Below are 13998 nucleotides of genomic sequence, written 5' to 3'. Positions count from 1 at the left end.
TCTGCTCTCACTCCCGCTCGTTCCCGACAGCGAGACTGGATTCTCGAGACTCAGATTATCGGGAGCGCTGTTATCGAGAATAGAGGCTCGAGAACGAGCGAGTTCCGAGTCTCAATGCTCTATTAGACGGAGTAGGGATAGAAATCTATCTGACTATCTATCTATAACATCATAACTGTATAAAATCAATCATAAAAGAACATTACAGATATCCCTATGATTAGTGTTCGATCGCTTTCATCTAGTAGAATCGTCAATTCGGTATATAAGCGTTGACAATTTTTCTAGTGATTATATTTCACTCGCTATATCCATTATTTTTCATCTGTGAGAGAATTTTTTATTAATCTGAAAAATCGTGAGGCAATGTCGGCGATACAGTAGTCTCCAACCAGTGCTGAAGATGGATTCACCGAGTGATATCTTTCAGTCTCGATTATATAGACTTAATCGTGTACTGCTTTCATTACTGGGACAGTGGCCTTTTCAACAGGATAGACATAGGCGAGTTATCTTCGTTACGATGTCGTTTCTTGGTATAACGCAAGTCATCTCGCAGGTAATCATTCTATTCTGCTGTGATACTAGTTTATAATCACCCGCAAATCATTTTTATATATTTGTGCAGAAAAATATTTTCTATTATTTCATTGACATATCGTAAAGATATTTTTACAAAAAAAAAATATATATATATATATATATAGATTTATACAAAGCATATAATTTTATTAATTAATTTTATTATTAATAAATTTAAATTTTATTAATTTATTTAAAAGGATTATGTTGAAAATTATTAAATTAATTCTGCGTTTATATTTTTCGTAAAATGTACGTTTTGCATCGATATCTTTTCTTGATCTTGACACAAATTATTGAATTCAAGGTATTCGCTTTAGTAACATTACGTGACGATTTAAACGCAACGCTTGAATGTATACCACCCCTCATGGTAGATGTTGCTTGCATCGTTAAAGTGATAAATTTAATATGCAATATGAGAAAGGTATGCATACAATCGGTATATTAAACGCGCTAATTTCACGTTTCTAAATGAATGAAATTTCAAGCCATAGATCAAAATACTTCTTATAAGTATACAAAGGGACTGGCAATCGTGGACTATCCAAAGCGAATTCGAAATTCTGTATAAATTTGCGGAAACTGGAAGAAGCATAACAATCGGCTATGCTAGTAAGATATATGGAAATCACTATTACATGTATTTTGAAATTAATAGCACAATCACAATGAAAAAAGCTTCGCTGATAGTTAAACTAATAACAATTAATTTTTATGCGCAGACTCATGTAATAATTGTCAAAAAAATTGAGATACTTATTAAAAATTAATTTAAATATATGCTTCAAATATAATTTATTTCTCAGAAGGATTATTTTCAAATGCTCTTAATTTAATTTTTAGTGCGTTAAAAATCCGAACATAATTTTTTTCTAAGCATTGCTTAAATATAGGTGGCATGTATGCATTCGGCAGCCTATTTCCGCTAATGGCGATAATTCCGAAGATTATCGACAAAAACGTGGTTTCCAACTATTCGACGCGACCAGTAGGATATCCATACCATGTCGAATATTTCATAGATCTCGATAAGTATTATTATCCCGTGCTGATTCATAATTATTTAGCCACCGCCATTCGACTGACTATCATAGTCGCATCCGATAGCTACGTGGCTATTCTGGTACAACATTGCTGCGCACTGTTTTCAATCGTCAGGTACGTATTTGATAATATAAATTGACTAAGCAAAATGAATTTCTTCTTTTCTGAATTTCTCTGAAAATGAATGATGAATTTCTTCTTTATTTCGTTTATTAGATATCGACTGGAGCATATACGGAAATCTATCGAACAGGATAAAGAACTCGCTATGTTCGAGGAAGATGATAAGATTTACAAGAATTTTGCTTACTGCATTCGAAAACACGAAGATGCCTTGCAGTTAGTAATTGAATAATTAATAATTAGTATTTAATTAGTAATAATTAGTATTTAATTAGTAATAATTAGTATTTAATTAGTAATAATTAGTATTTAATTATTAGTAATCGTCCAATAATAAAGGAGAATTTAAAACTTCTCAATTTACATATTTTAAAAAGAGATAATTATTGAAATTTTTCTATGAATAAGGTTCGCCAACCTTTTGGAAACTGCTTATTCAAAGGTGTTTTTCATAGAAGTCGGTTTAATTATAGGGGCTATGAGTTTGTCAGCTCTACAGGTTTGTGTTGAGAAAAAAAGAAATATATATATATATATATATATATATATATATATATATTGTGAGCACGTTGTGATAACATAATGTGCGATTTTGTAAGTTCTAGTTATGGTTAAAATCGCTTCGAAACTTTTAGGCATCCATTGATAGCCTCACTCCAGAACTCGCCCTTCGACATGGTGGTTACATAACTGCTCAATTACTGCATTTATACATCGCATGCTGGTTAGGACAACAAGTGATTGATCATAGCAGTCGTGTATACACATCGATGTAAGCTAGAATGTAAAATTTCCGTTCACAAAAAGTTTTTTAATGTCACAATTAAATGCAACAGTAAAAGAATAAATAAAATGTAAAAAGTTCTCATTACAATTTAAAAAATATATTAAATAAGATTTTTAATATTAAAATACAAATTTTGTACGTCTTAATATTAGCTATCGAGGCGAATGGTACGAATCACCACCGAAATCCAGAAAACTTTTGAACGTGATGATGCTAAGAAGCACTTTACCTTGCACGTTAACTGTTGGAAAAATCATGGTCCTTTCTCTTCCGAGTTTCAGTGCGGTAGGATATATATTCAATTTAATCTACATAACAATTTTTCTATTTATTGACCAGAATATTTTGCGAATTTGCATTTTCTAGATTGTGCGTGCGTCCGCTTCATATTTCACCGTCTTTAGATCTGTACAATAATTGGAAATTTTTTTGGGAGGTATAATATTATTATTGGATTATATAAGAGGATTATATAAGTATAATATTATTATTGGATTATATAAGAATGTTTAACATTATGTTGTCTAAATTATAATTATGTGTTATGTGTTATATAAATATATTTATGTGAAAACAATAAATTAGGATTAATTTACGCGCTTCGATTCTGATAAAACATGTATAGTTGTCGTGACTAACGAACATCCAGGAAATCTTCAACAATAAAAACCTAAATATCCTCTCTATGAAATAAAAAGCATTATTCTTCAAAGCAATCAGCATTAAACGACTGTACTATTTCGACTCATATATATAATGTGACTTTTTCTACATATGAGTAAAATTTTCATGTTCCTTTTATTTGAGTCAAATATACTACGATAATAATTTCAATCCAAATAGTCATTTGGATTATGTCTCTTGTATAATTACGTAATTTACAAACATGATTTTGCAATTTTAAGAATTAGTCTTGATTAGTCTATATCGGTCTTGTGGCACAAATATGTTAGTGACACGAGTTTTGCGTGATGTACGGCAATTGCAATTTAAGCGGAATTATTGATATAGACTACCTATTAATTGTCTGCGACAATCGAAGTTAAACAAGATTCTTGATGAGATATTTGCAATCTATGCGTCATTCTTGCAATAGCAGCGATAGATAAAAGACAGCATGGATAATATCGACCAATTTGACCAATTCTTCAAAAATTCGCATTACGACGTTATTCGCCTGATACTAAGTATTAGCGGTCTATGGCCTTTTCATACGTTAAAAGGACGCTGGGTGATATACCTCGCAATGATACTCGTACTCGGATCTGGATTTACATTTGAGGTAAATTAAAGACAAATGTTTTGTCACATTTTCAAGTTTTGTACACTTTTTAATTTTTGCTTATGTCTACTGTCTATCAAAAATTATTGAATTTAAATATTACAGTAATAATTATACTGCTAATTAACGACATTTATACTAGAATATATGTATAGATAGATTTACATATCGATTTTATAATCTATTTTAAATATACTTGACAACATAATTTACAATCGGACAATTAACATGTAATGTTAATTGTCCGATTGTAAATTATATTGTCATGTTCAATTAACATTACATGTTATTACAATGTGTTATATATGATTATTATACATTTGCTTGATATAAATCACATGAGAAATATAGATATTAGGATTAATGGGTATTTGGCATGATACCTTTGAACTAATCGATGTCCTGCCAATATTATTTCTCGGTATAGTGACCATAGTTAAAATGATTTATGCAGTATATACGTTACCAAAAGTAGGTAAACAAAAGTGATGAATGCTAATAATAAAAGTACAGATAGTAACATATATGGTTTTTGATCGTAAATTTTCCTTGTATAGATAAAACTACTTCTAATAAATATGCAAGAATATTGTCTTTCCTCAAAGTTGGATGAGGAGACTAAAATATATAATTCGCACGGGTTATATGGACGAAAATTTGGATATATTTATATAAGTGAGTTTAATAGTGCAGTGCACAATAATATAGTGCAGAAAAACAATATAAAAATTTAATAGCTATAATAAAAATTTAAATAGCTTTTTAAATAGATTTAAATAGATTTTTATATAAATTCAGTCTTCTAAATAATTTTAAAATTTATATAAAATATATTTATACAAAAAAATATATTTATTTATTTATTTAGGATAATGATTCCCTTCTCGGGATACATGTTCTGTGTTTTGCTTAAATCATGTTTTACATCTACACCTTTTCTATATTAATTTATACACTTATTTCTTGTCTCTTCAGTTTTTCTCTCTCTTTCCTTTTATTGCACAACTTCAGCATCCATTCTATTCCTTTTCCGTCTTCTGCCATTATAAATTCTTCGCTCGGATTGGCTGCTCTTGATTCCGGGCATTCTCTTAGTATATGATGCCATGATTTCTCTCTTTCTTCACACAACCTGCACATTTTCTTGCCTTCCTCCTCCCAGTATCTATTACCTTTCCATTCGTTTCCGCATCTGAATCTTGCGATTGTTTTCATCTTTGTGCCTTTTCCTTTCCACTCCAAATATTTCGCTCTTTCACTTGTTTTCCACCTGTTGTATTCTTTCGTTGATTTCGATCTCTCCATCTTCCTTTCTCTCTCTTCCAATTTTTTCTCTTTGTAGTTGGTTGTCCATTCTTCTGTCGTGTATTTTCCCTGTTCCTCTCTTGCTTCTCTTGTCCACTGGTTTAATCTACCCTCCTCGTAAAACGTCTGCATCCTTCTGCCCCATTGTGTCCCCTCCCATTCTATATTGCTAATTTCACTTCTGCATTCTCTCAGTATTTCGTTGTCAGTCATTCCTTTTATTTTTTCTTGGTATTTTAGTGCTCTTCCTCCAGCTTCTATACTGATTTGTTCTATCTTTGTTTCTTCTCTGATTATATAGCCTGGCGTGCATCTATCTAAGCCTAGTATCCATCTTATGTATCTTTCTTGAAGTGCTTCAATCTCCTTCCATTCCTTCCATCCCCATATTTCGACTCCGTATAAGAGTATGCTTTTGACCATGACATTAAACATCATCATTCTCCTGTCGAAGTCTCCTCCAAATTTCCTTTCACCTATCCCCCAAATCTGTGCCATGGCTGCTGCTGCTTTTCTTACTATATCTTTTATGTATGCTTCATCGGTGTTGCATTTCTTAAATGTAAATCCCAGATATTTGAACTCCTTGACTTCTTCTATCTTGTTATCCTTCCATTTCCAGTTCCTTTCTTGCTTAATTCTCTCTTTCTTACAAAAAACCAACATTTTTTATTTATCTGCATTTAAAGTCAGTTCCTTTTCCTCTAAATATCTTTCTAGGCTTTTCAGCATTTTCTTCATTTCTCTTTCCGTTTCCGCCATCATCGCTAGGTCGTCTGCGTACGCCAAAATATATATTCTCCTTCTTCCCAGTTTCACGCCTCCATTCTGCCTTTTCTTTAGAAAGTCCTCCACGTCCGCGATAAATGTTATGAACAGGAGTGGGCTCAATGGACATCCTTGCCTCAGCCCTCCCTCTGTCCAGAACTCTTCTGTGCATTTGTCTTCTACGATTACTCTGTTGATCGTTTCCTCATAAATATCTTTTATTCTGTCGATTAGTTTCCTATTTATACCGCGTTCCTCCAGAACTGTCCATAGCTTCTTTCTGTTTACCTTATCGAACGCTGCCTTCAAGTCTGCAAAGAAGACGTAGAGTTTTCCCTTCTTTTTCGTTATCGTTTTTTCTGCTATTATTTTCAGTGCAAATATGTTGTCTACTTCTCCTTTTTCTGAAACCTGCTTGCGTTTCTGGGAGCAGCTTTAGTCTTTCAACTTCCTTCCTCAGTTTTTCTTCCAGGATTATTGCATAGATTTTGTACGCCGTGTCTAGTAATGTTACTCCTCTGTAGTTTTTCACTTCTTTCCTGTCTCCTTTTTTGTGTATTGGGTATATTATGCCTACTTTCCATCCTCTTGGCAGTTTCTCTTCGTTCCATATTTTTCCTATTATTTTTCTCAGTTTTTCTTTTGTTTCCTCGTCTGCGTTTATCCACACTTCGTTTTTGAGTCTATCTTCACCTGTTGCTTTCTTTTTCTTGATTCTTCTTACTGCGTTTTCCATCTCTTCTTCTGTGATTCCCTCTCCCTCTTCCTTTGTTTCTTCCTCTCGTGGTACTTCATGGTTGTCTCCTGCTTCTTGCTCGTTTCGTGTATCGTTGTTTCCTCTCGTTTCTCTTCCCTCCAGTAATTCCATAAAGTGTCTTTTCCATTGTTGTTCCTCAATGCTGTCATCTGGCTTTTCTCGTCGACCTCTCTCCTTCTTTATGTATCTCCATATTTCTGTTTCATTTTGTATCTCTGCGATTTTGGTCTGCTCTCTCTCTCTTTCTTCTTTCTTTTTCGTTTCGCAGAGCTTATTGTGTCTTTGTTTTTCTTCTATGTATTCTGTTCTCTCTATGTTTCCTTTTGTCTGAGAGATCGATTCAGTTTCGTTTTGCTGTTTCTGCAGTCCTTGTCCCACCAAGGTTTCTTTCCTATATTTTGCGTTTTGTTCTTGCCCTTCTTTTTGTTTATTGCTTTTCGGATTTCTTCTGCCAGTTCTTCCCATTCTTCTTGGATTTCTTCTTTTCATGCTTTCCTCTTCTTGAGATTTTCTTGGTATATTCTTATTCCCTCTTCTGTCCAATCTTCTATCTCTATCTCTTTTACTTCTTCTCTATTTCTTGTCTCCTCTGTTGTCGCCTTCAGTTCTATCTCTAACGGTTGGTGGTCTGATTCTGTCCTTTCTCCTATCCTGAAGTTTTTTATTTCTTCCCATGTTTCCGCATTGCAAATTGCATAGTCTATTACTGAACTTCCTTTTGCTCCTGTGAATGTCCATTCTCCCTGATCGTCGCCTTCCTTGTTTCCATTTAGTAAACCTAGTCCCATCTTCTCTATTTTTTCCAATAGGTCAATTCCTTGTTTGTTCCTTATTTTATCCTTCGAGTACCTCTTACTTCCTTCTTCTTCTCCATCCCATACTAGTTCTCCTTTCTCTGCTGTTCTAGCGTTGAAATCTCCTCCCACTATCATTTTCTTCCATCCTTCACCTTCAATTATTTCTTCCAGTTCCTCTAGTGTCTTCTTCTTTCCTTCTCTATTGTAGATTGAGATAATTTTCCATTTTTCTCCGTTGATTTCTACACTGTAACTGATTATTCCTTGTGTTTCTATTTGTACTTCTTCCATCCTGATGTTTTTCTTCACTCCTGTTATCATACCTCCTGCTCCTCTGCCCTTCTTTTTGTCTCTTACTGCGTACTGTATTACCCAGTTGTATTCTTTTGGCATCAGGGCTTCCATTTTTTTCCATCCTTTCTCTTCTATCCATGTTTCCGTGAAGTTAATTATGTCAAATTCTCGTACATAGTTCCAAAACTCTTCGTCTTTTTTTGCGATTCCTGCCGTGTTCCAAAACATTGCCTTAATCTCTATTTGTATTTCCTTACCGACTTTGCATTCATTTATATTATGCCAGGCCGTTATTGTTTTATTGGGTTTGCAGGACTTTGCCTGTTCTGAAAAAACTCTCTCAGTCCTTCCTCTTCCTTCCATATGAAAGTTCTTTCGTTGACCATTAGTTTCTTGTAGCCTATCTTCACTTGGTCTCCTCGCTCTCTCTTCATTTTCGCAATTTCTGCTATCTTTTTTGCACATCTCTTTCCTTCTTTGTTAAGTCGTTGTCAATGTACAGTTTCTTACCTTTCAACTTACTTTTCTTTGCCAGTATTTCTTTTTTCTGTTGCCAGCTTTTTAGTTTCGCTATAAGCATTCCTCCTCGCTGCTCTCTTCTTATCCAGTACGCGTCCTCCACGTCCGCCTCTACCTGCAGTTCGTGTCTCATTATATGTTCTGTCGTTCTCTTGGGTGAACCTTCTCTCGGTAAATCCTCTCCTTTCAGAGTGATATTGTTCCTTCTTTCTCTTCTCTCTCTTGCCTCCTCTTTCTCTTCCAGTTGTATCATTCTTGTCATTTTCTTCTCTAATTGTTCTTCTTTGGTTTCCAGTTCCTTCAATCTGTTTTCCATTATCCCCCTTTCTCTCTCCCACTCCTCTTGTTTCTTTTTCCATTCATCTCTTAAGTCTTGTAATTCTAGTCTTATTATCTTATTTTCTTTTTTTTATCTCTTCTGTATCATTCTTAATTGTTAGTATAATTTCCATTAATTTATCTATTTTGTCCATGTCTAGCCCTTCTTCGTTTTTTATACTCTTCTCCTCTTGCGTCCTTTCTGCATCTGCTGCTTTTTCTATTCTTTTAGTTGGGGGTGACCTGCTCACCGCTCTTGTTTTTTGAAACTTTTCAAGGAGTTCCTTCTCTGCTCTTATCCTGTCTTCCTCTTCTTCCCTCTTCCTCTTAAACGAGTCAACTATCGATTCGAAACTGTTAGCCCTTTGTCTTCCGAGATGCTCTGCGTGGGTCGGCCTCCCTTTTCGTTTCTTCAAAAAAAAAAAAAAATCTATTTAAATCTTTATTATTGTTTTTCTGTACTTATACACATACATATATATACATACATACATATATAATTTATAATAATTATCGATATTTTTGAAAAGGCATTCGACTTTTTATAATAATAATATATTTATTCGATAATAATCATCAAAAATTTGACGTTTTATATAAATTAGCTTTGCTAGTCAGTCACGTCATCATGTTCCAATCTGTAACATTATTGACCAAGTTTATCAACACAAAATCCAAAGAGAAGGATACGTCGTCAAATACAACGCAAGGAATCCAAACGGGAATATCTTATCCCGTAAATTATATGATCCATGTAGACACATATTACGTTTCAATTTTCATACATACGGCTGTATGCGAAATGTCTTATGTGTTTCTAATAGCTACATTCGATATCCTGTATGTAACATTGGTTGAATACTGTTGTGGATTATTCGAAAGCTTGAGGTAAATATACAGGGTGTCTGAAAACTTTTCGCGATCCCGAAGTGTGAAGGTAGATTGGTTCAAATTAAGAAGGAAGATCTACTGTTTTACGATATTTGCAATAATTAACGAAAAATTAATTAAAGAAGTTCAGCCAATCCGTGCGAGTATAAGCGCGCGGCGAGAAAGGCCGTCCTACTGTAACTTGATACTAGGCACTCGACGAAATGGTGGGCGGAGCTTACTCACTAAATATAACGCTGAAACGCCGCGCGCCTAGTATCAAGTTACAGTGGGACGGTCTTTCTCGCCGCGCGCTTATACTCGCACGGATTGGCTGATCATTTTCAATTAATTTTTCGTTAATTATTGCGAATATCGCAAAACAGTAGAGGACCTTTCTTTTTAATTTAAGCTAATGTACCTTCACACTTCGGGATTGCAAAAAGTTATCAGACACCCTGTATAAATCCGCGCAATTTTGTGAATTTATTTATTAAATTCCATCCGTTTCGAAACATATAGGCGACCAATGATACCCTCACACCACAGGTCGCTGTTCGACATGGCGGATATATAATGGCTCAATTAATACACTTATTTACTGTATGTTGGTTAGGGCAACAAATAATCGATCATAGCGATCATGTATATACAGCAATGTAAGCCGGAATATAGATTTTCTGTCTACTAAATTTTTTAAGATGCAAATTAGAAATATATAATAATGTAACAGAAATAAATCACAATATTAATAAAATTTTTAACATTAGTTATCGAGGCAAATGGTATGAATCATCATCCAAGTCTAAAAAACTTTTAAACATGATAATGTTGAGGAGCATCTCACCTTATACATTGACTGTTGGAAAAATCATGGTCCTTTCTCTTCCCAGTTTCAGCGCGATAAGAGATATCATGATTTACTTTATATAATGATCTTCCTTTTAACAAAAATACTTTTCCAGGTCGTACGTGCATCTGCTTCGTATTTTACAGTCCTACAATCTGTACAATAAAGTATAAAATTTTGAAAATTTCTTTTCTGAAAGGTGTAAAATTGTCGATGTAAAAATATGTATAATACTCTGTTATTTAAATAATGATAAATAAAGTTCTACTCACATTTATGATAAAATAACCGAAGCATATTAACATATGCGTGTATCTTATTATTTTGATAAAACATTACCATGTTTCTAACGCTAGATTTCTAAGATAATAATCATGATTCAATGAAATATAGTCATAGTTGTGATGCGTTGAACTCGACAATATACCGATAATACCAAAATTCTTATTACAAAATGTAAGTACGGACTATAACATCATAACTGTATAAAATCAATCATAAAAGAGCATTACAGATATCCCTATGATTAGTGTTCGATCGCTTCAAACCTTTCATCTAGTAGAATCGTCAATTCGGTATATAAGCGTTGGCAATTTTTCTCGTGATTATATTTCGCTCGCTATATCCATTATTTTTCATCTGTGAGAGAATTTTTTATTAATCTGAAAAATCGTGAGGCAATGTCGGCGATACAGTAGTCTCCAACCAGTGCTGAAGATGGATTCACCGAGTGATATCTTTCAGTCTCGATTATATAGACTTAATCGTGTGCTGCTTTCATTACTGGGACAGTGGCCTTTTCAACAGGATAGACATAGGCGAGTTATCTTCGTTACGATGTCGTTTCTTGGTATAACGCAAGCCATCACACAGGTAATCATTCTATTCTGCTGTGATTCTAGTTTATAATCACCCGCAAATCATTTTTATATATTTGTGGAGGAAAATATTTTCTATTATTTCATTGACATATCGTAAAGATATTTTTACAAAAAATATATATATGTAGATTTATACAAAGCATATAATTTTATTAATTAATTTTATTATTAATAAATTTAAATTTTATTAATTTATTTAAAAGGGTTATGTTGAAAATTATTAAATTAATTCTGCGTTTATATTTTTCGTAAAATGTACGTTTTGCATCGATATCTTTTCTTGATCTTGACACAAATTATTGAATTCAAGGTATTCGCTTTAGTAACATTACGTGACGATTTAATCGCAACGCTTGAATGTATACCACCCCTCATAGTAGATGTTGTTTGCATCGTTAAAGTGATAAATTTAATATGCAATATGAGAAAGGTATGCATACAATCGGTATATTAAACGCGCTAATTTCACGTTTCTAAATGAATGAAATTTCAAGCCATAGATCAAAATACTTCTTATAAATATACAAAGGGACTGGCAATCGTGGACTATCCAAAGCGAATTCGAAATTCTGTATAAATTTGCGGAAACTGGAAGAAGCATAACAATCGGCTATGCTAGTAAGATATATGGAAATCACTATTACATTGTGTTTTGAAATTAATAGCACAATCACAATGAAAAAAGCTTCGCTGATAGTTAAACTAATAACAATTAATTTTTATGCGCAGACTCATGTAATAATTGTCAAAAAAATTGAGATACTTATTAAAAATTAATTTAAATATATGCTTCAAATATAATTTATTTCTCAGAAGGATTATTTTCAAATGCTCTTAATTTAATTTTTAGTGCGTTAAAAATCCGAACATAATTTTTTTCTAAGCATTGCTTAAATATAGGTGGCATGTATGCATTCGGCAGCCTATTTCCGTTAATGGCGATAATTCCGAAGATTATCGACAAAAACGTGGTTTCCAACTATTCGACGCGACCAGTAGGATTTCCATACCATGTCGAATATTTCGTAGATCTCGATAAGTATTATTATCCCGTGCTGATTCATAATTATTTAGCCACCGCCATTCGGCTGACTATCATAGTCGCATCCGATAGCTACGTGGCTATTCTGGTACAACATTGCTGCGCACTGTTTTCAATCGTCAGGTACGTATTTGATAATATAAATTGACTAGGCAAAATGAATTTCTTCCTTTCTGAATTTCTTTGAAAATGAATGATGAATTTTTTCTTTATTTCGTTTATTAGATATCGACTGGAGCATATACGGAAATCTATCGAACAGGATAAAGAACTCGCTATGCTCGAGGAAGATGATAAGATTTACAAGAATTTTGCTTACTGCATTCGAAAACACGAAGATGCCTTGCAGTTAGTAATTGAATAATTAATAATTAATAATTAATTAGTAATTAATTAATTAGTATTTAATCAGTAATTAATTATTAGTAATCGTTCGATAATAAAGGAGAATTTAAAACTTCTCAATTTATATATATTAAAAAGAGATAATTATTAAAACTTTTCTTTGAATAAGGTTCGCCAACCTTTTGGAAACTGCTTATTCAAAAGCGTTTTTCATAGAAGTCGGTTTAATTATAGGGGTTATGAGTTTGTCAGCTCTACAGGTTGGTGCTGAGAAAAAAAGAAATATATATATATATATATATATATATATATATATATTTATATATATATTGTGAGCACGTTGTGATAACATAATGTGCGATTTTGTAAGTTCTAGTTATGGTTAAAATCGCTTCGAAACTTTTAGGCATCCATTGATAGCCTCACTCCAGAACTCGCCCTTCGACATGGTGGTTACATAACTGCTCAATTACTGCATTTATACATCGCATGCTGGTTAGGACAACAAGTGATTGATCATAGCAGTCGTGTATACACATCGATGTAAGCCAGAATGTAAAATTTCCGTTCATAAAAAGTTTTTTAATGTCACAATTAAATGCAACAGTAAAAGAATAAATAAAATGTAAAAAGTTCTCATTTCAATTTAAAAAATGTATTAATAAGATTTTTAATATTAAAATACAAATTTTGTACGTCTTAATATTAGCTATCGAGGCGAATGGTACGAATCACCACCGAAATCCAGAAAACTTTTGAACGTAATGATGCTAAGAAGCACTTTACCTTGCACGTTAACTGTTGGTAAAATCATGGTCCTTTCTCTTCCGAGTTTCAGTGCGGTAAAATATATATTCAATTTAATCTACATAACAATTTTTCTATTTATTGACCAGAATATTTTGCGAATTTCCATTTTCTAGATTGTGCGTGCGTCTGCTTCGTATTTCACCGTCTTTAGATCTGTACAATAATTGGAAATTTTTTGGAGAGGTATAATATTATTATTGGATTATATAAGAGGATTATATAAGTATAATATTATTATTGGATTCTATAAGAATGTTTAACATTATGTTGTCTAAGTAAGGATAAAATATATTTATGCAAAAACAATTATAAATTAGGATTAACTTATGCGCTTCGATTCTGATAAAACATGTTTAGTTGTCGTGACTAACGAACATCCAGGAAATCTTCAACAATAAAAACCTAAATATCCTCTCTATGAAAGAAAAAGCATTATTCTTCAAAGCAATCAGCATTAAACGATTGTACTATTTCGACTCATATATATAATGTGACTTTTTCTACATATAAGTAAAATTTTCATGTCTCTTTTATTTGAGTCAAATACACTACGACAATAATTTCAATCCAAATAGTCATTTGGATTATGTCTCTTGTATAATTACGTAATTTACAAACATG

At 32.8% G+C, this 13998-nt stretch overlaps 3 protein-coding genes across 3 annotated transcripts; all 3 read left to right on the top strand.

Annotated features, from left to right (window-relative positions):
• Positions 1–403: 403 nt before the first annotated feature.
• On the top strand, positions 404–3007 carry LOC145964086 (odorant receptor 13a-like). The gene is made up of 9 exons (XM_083086490.1): positions 404–559; positions 890–1009; positions 1080–1197; positions 1479–1743; positions 1846–1968; positions 2161–2251; positions 2388–2524; positions 2692–2824; positions 2906–3007. The coding sequence occupies exons 1-9, from the start codon at positions 404–406 to the stop codon at positions 2954–2956; spliced, it is 1194 nt and encodes a 397-aa protein (XP_082942616.1). The 3' UTR covers positions 2957–3007.
• Positions 3008–3656: 649 nt separating this feature from the next.
• LOC145964638 (uncharacterized) lies at positions 3657–4555 on the top strand. Its single transcript, XM_083087614.1, has 3 exons — positions 3657–3821; positions 4173–4292; positions 4379–4555. The coding sequence occupies exons 1-3, from the start codon at positions 3657–3659 to the stop codon at positions 4553–4555; spliced, it is 462 nt and encodes a 153-aa protein (XP_082943740.1).
• A 6461-nt stretch (positions 4556–11016) lies between these two features.
• LOC145964089 (odorant receptor 13a-like) lies at positions 11017–13541 on the top strand. The gene is made up of 9 exons (XM_083086494.1): positions 11017–11172; positions 11491–11610; positions 11681–11798; positions 12081–12345; positions 12448–12570; positions 12737–12827; positions 12974–13110; positions 13277–13409; positions 13491–13541. Exons 1-9 carry the CDS (start codon positions 11017–11019, stop codon positions 13539–13541), a joined length of 1194 nt encoding a protein of 397 aa, XP_082942620.1.
• The last annotated feature ends 457 nt before the right edge of the window (positions 13542–13998 follow it).

Source organism: Camponotus vicinus, unplaced genomic scaffold (genome assembly GCF_025532165.1).
Source record: "Camponotus vicinus isolate PSW18456_S1 unplaced genomic scaffold, iyCamVici1.0 SCAF_13, whole genome shotgun sequence".
NCBI lineage: Eukaryota > Metazoa > Arthropoda > Insecta > Hymenoptera > Formicidae > Camponotus > Camponotus vicinus.
Note: the sequence above shows the minus strand (reverse complement) of the source record. Positions and strands in the feature narration are given on the sequence as shown.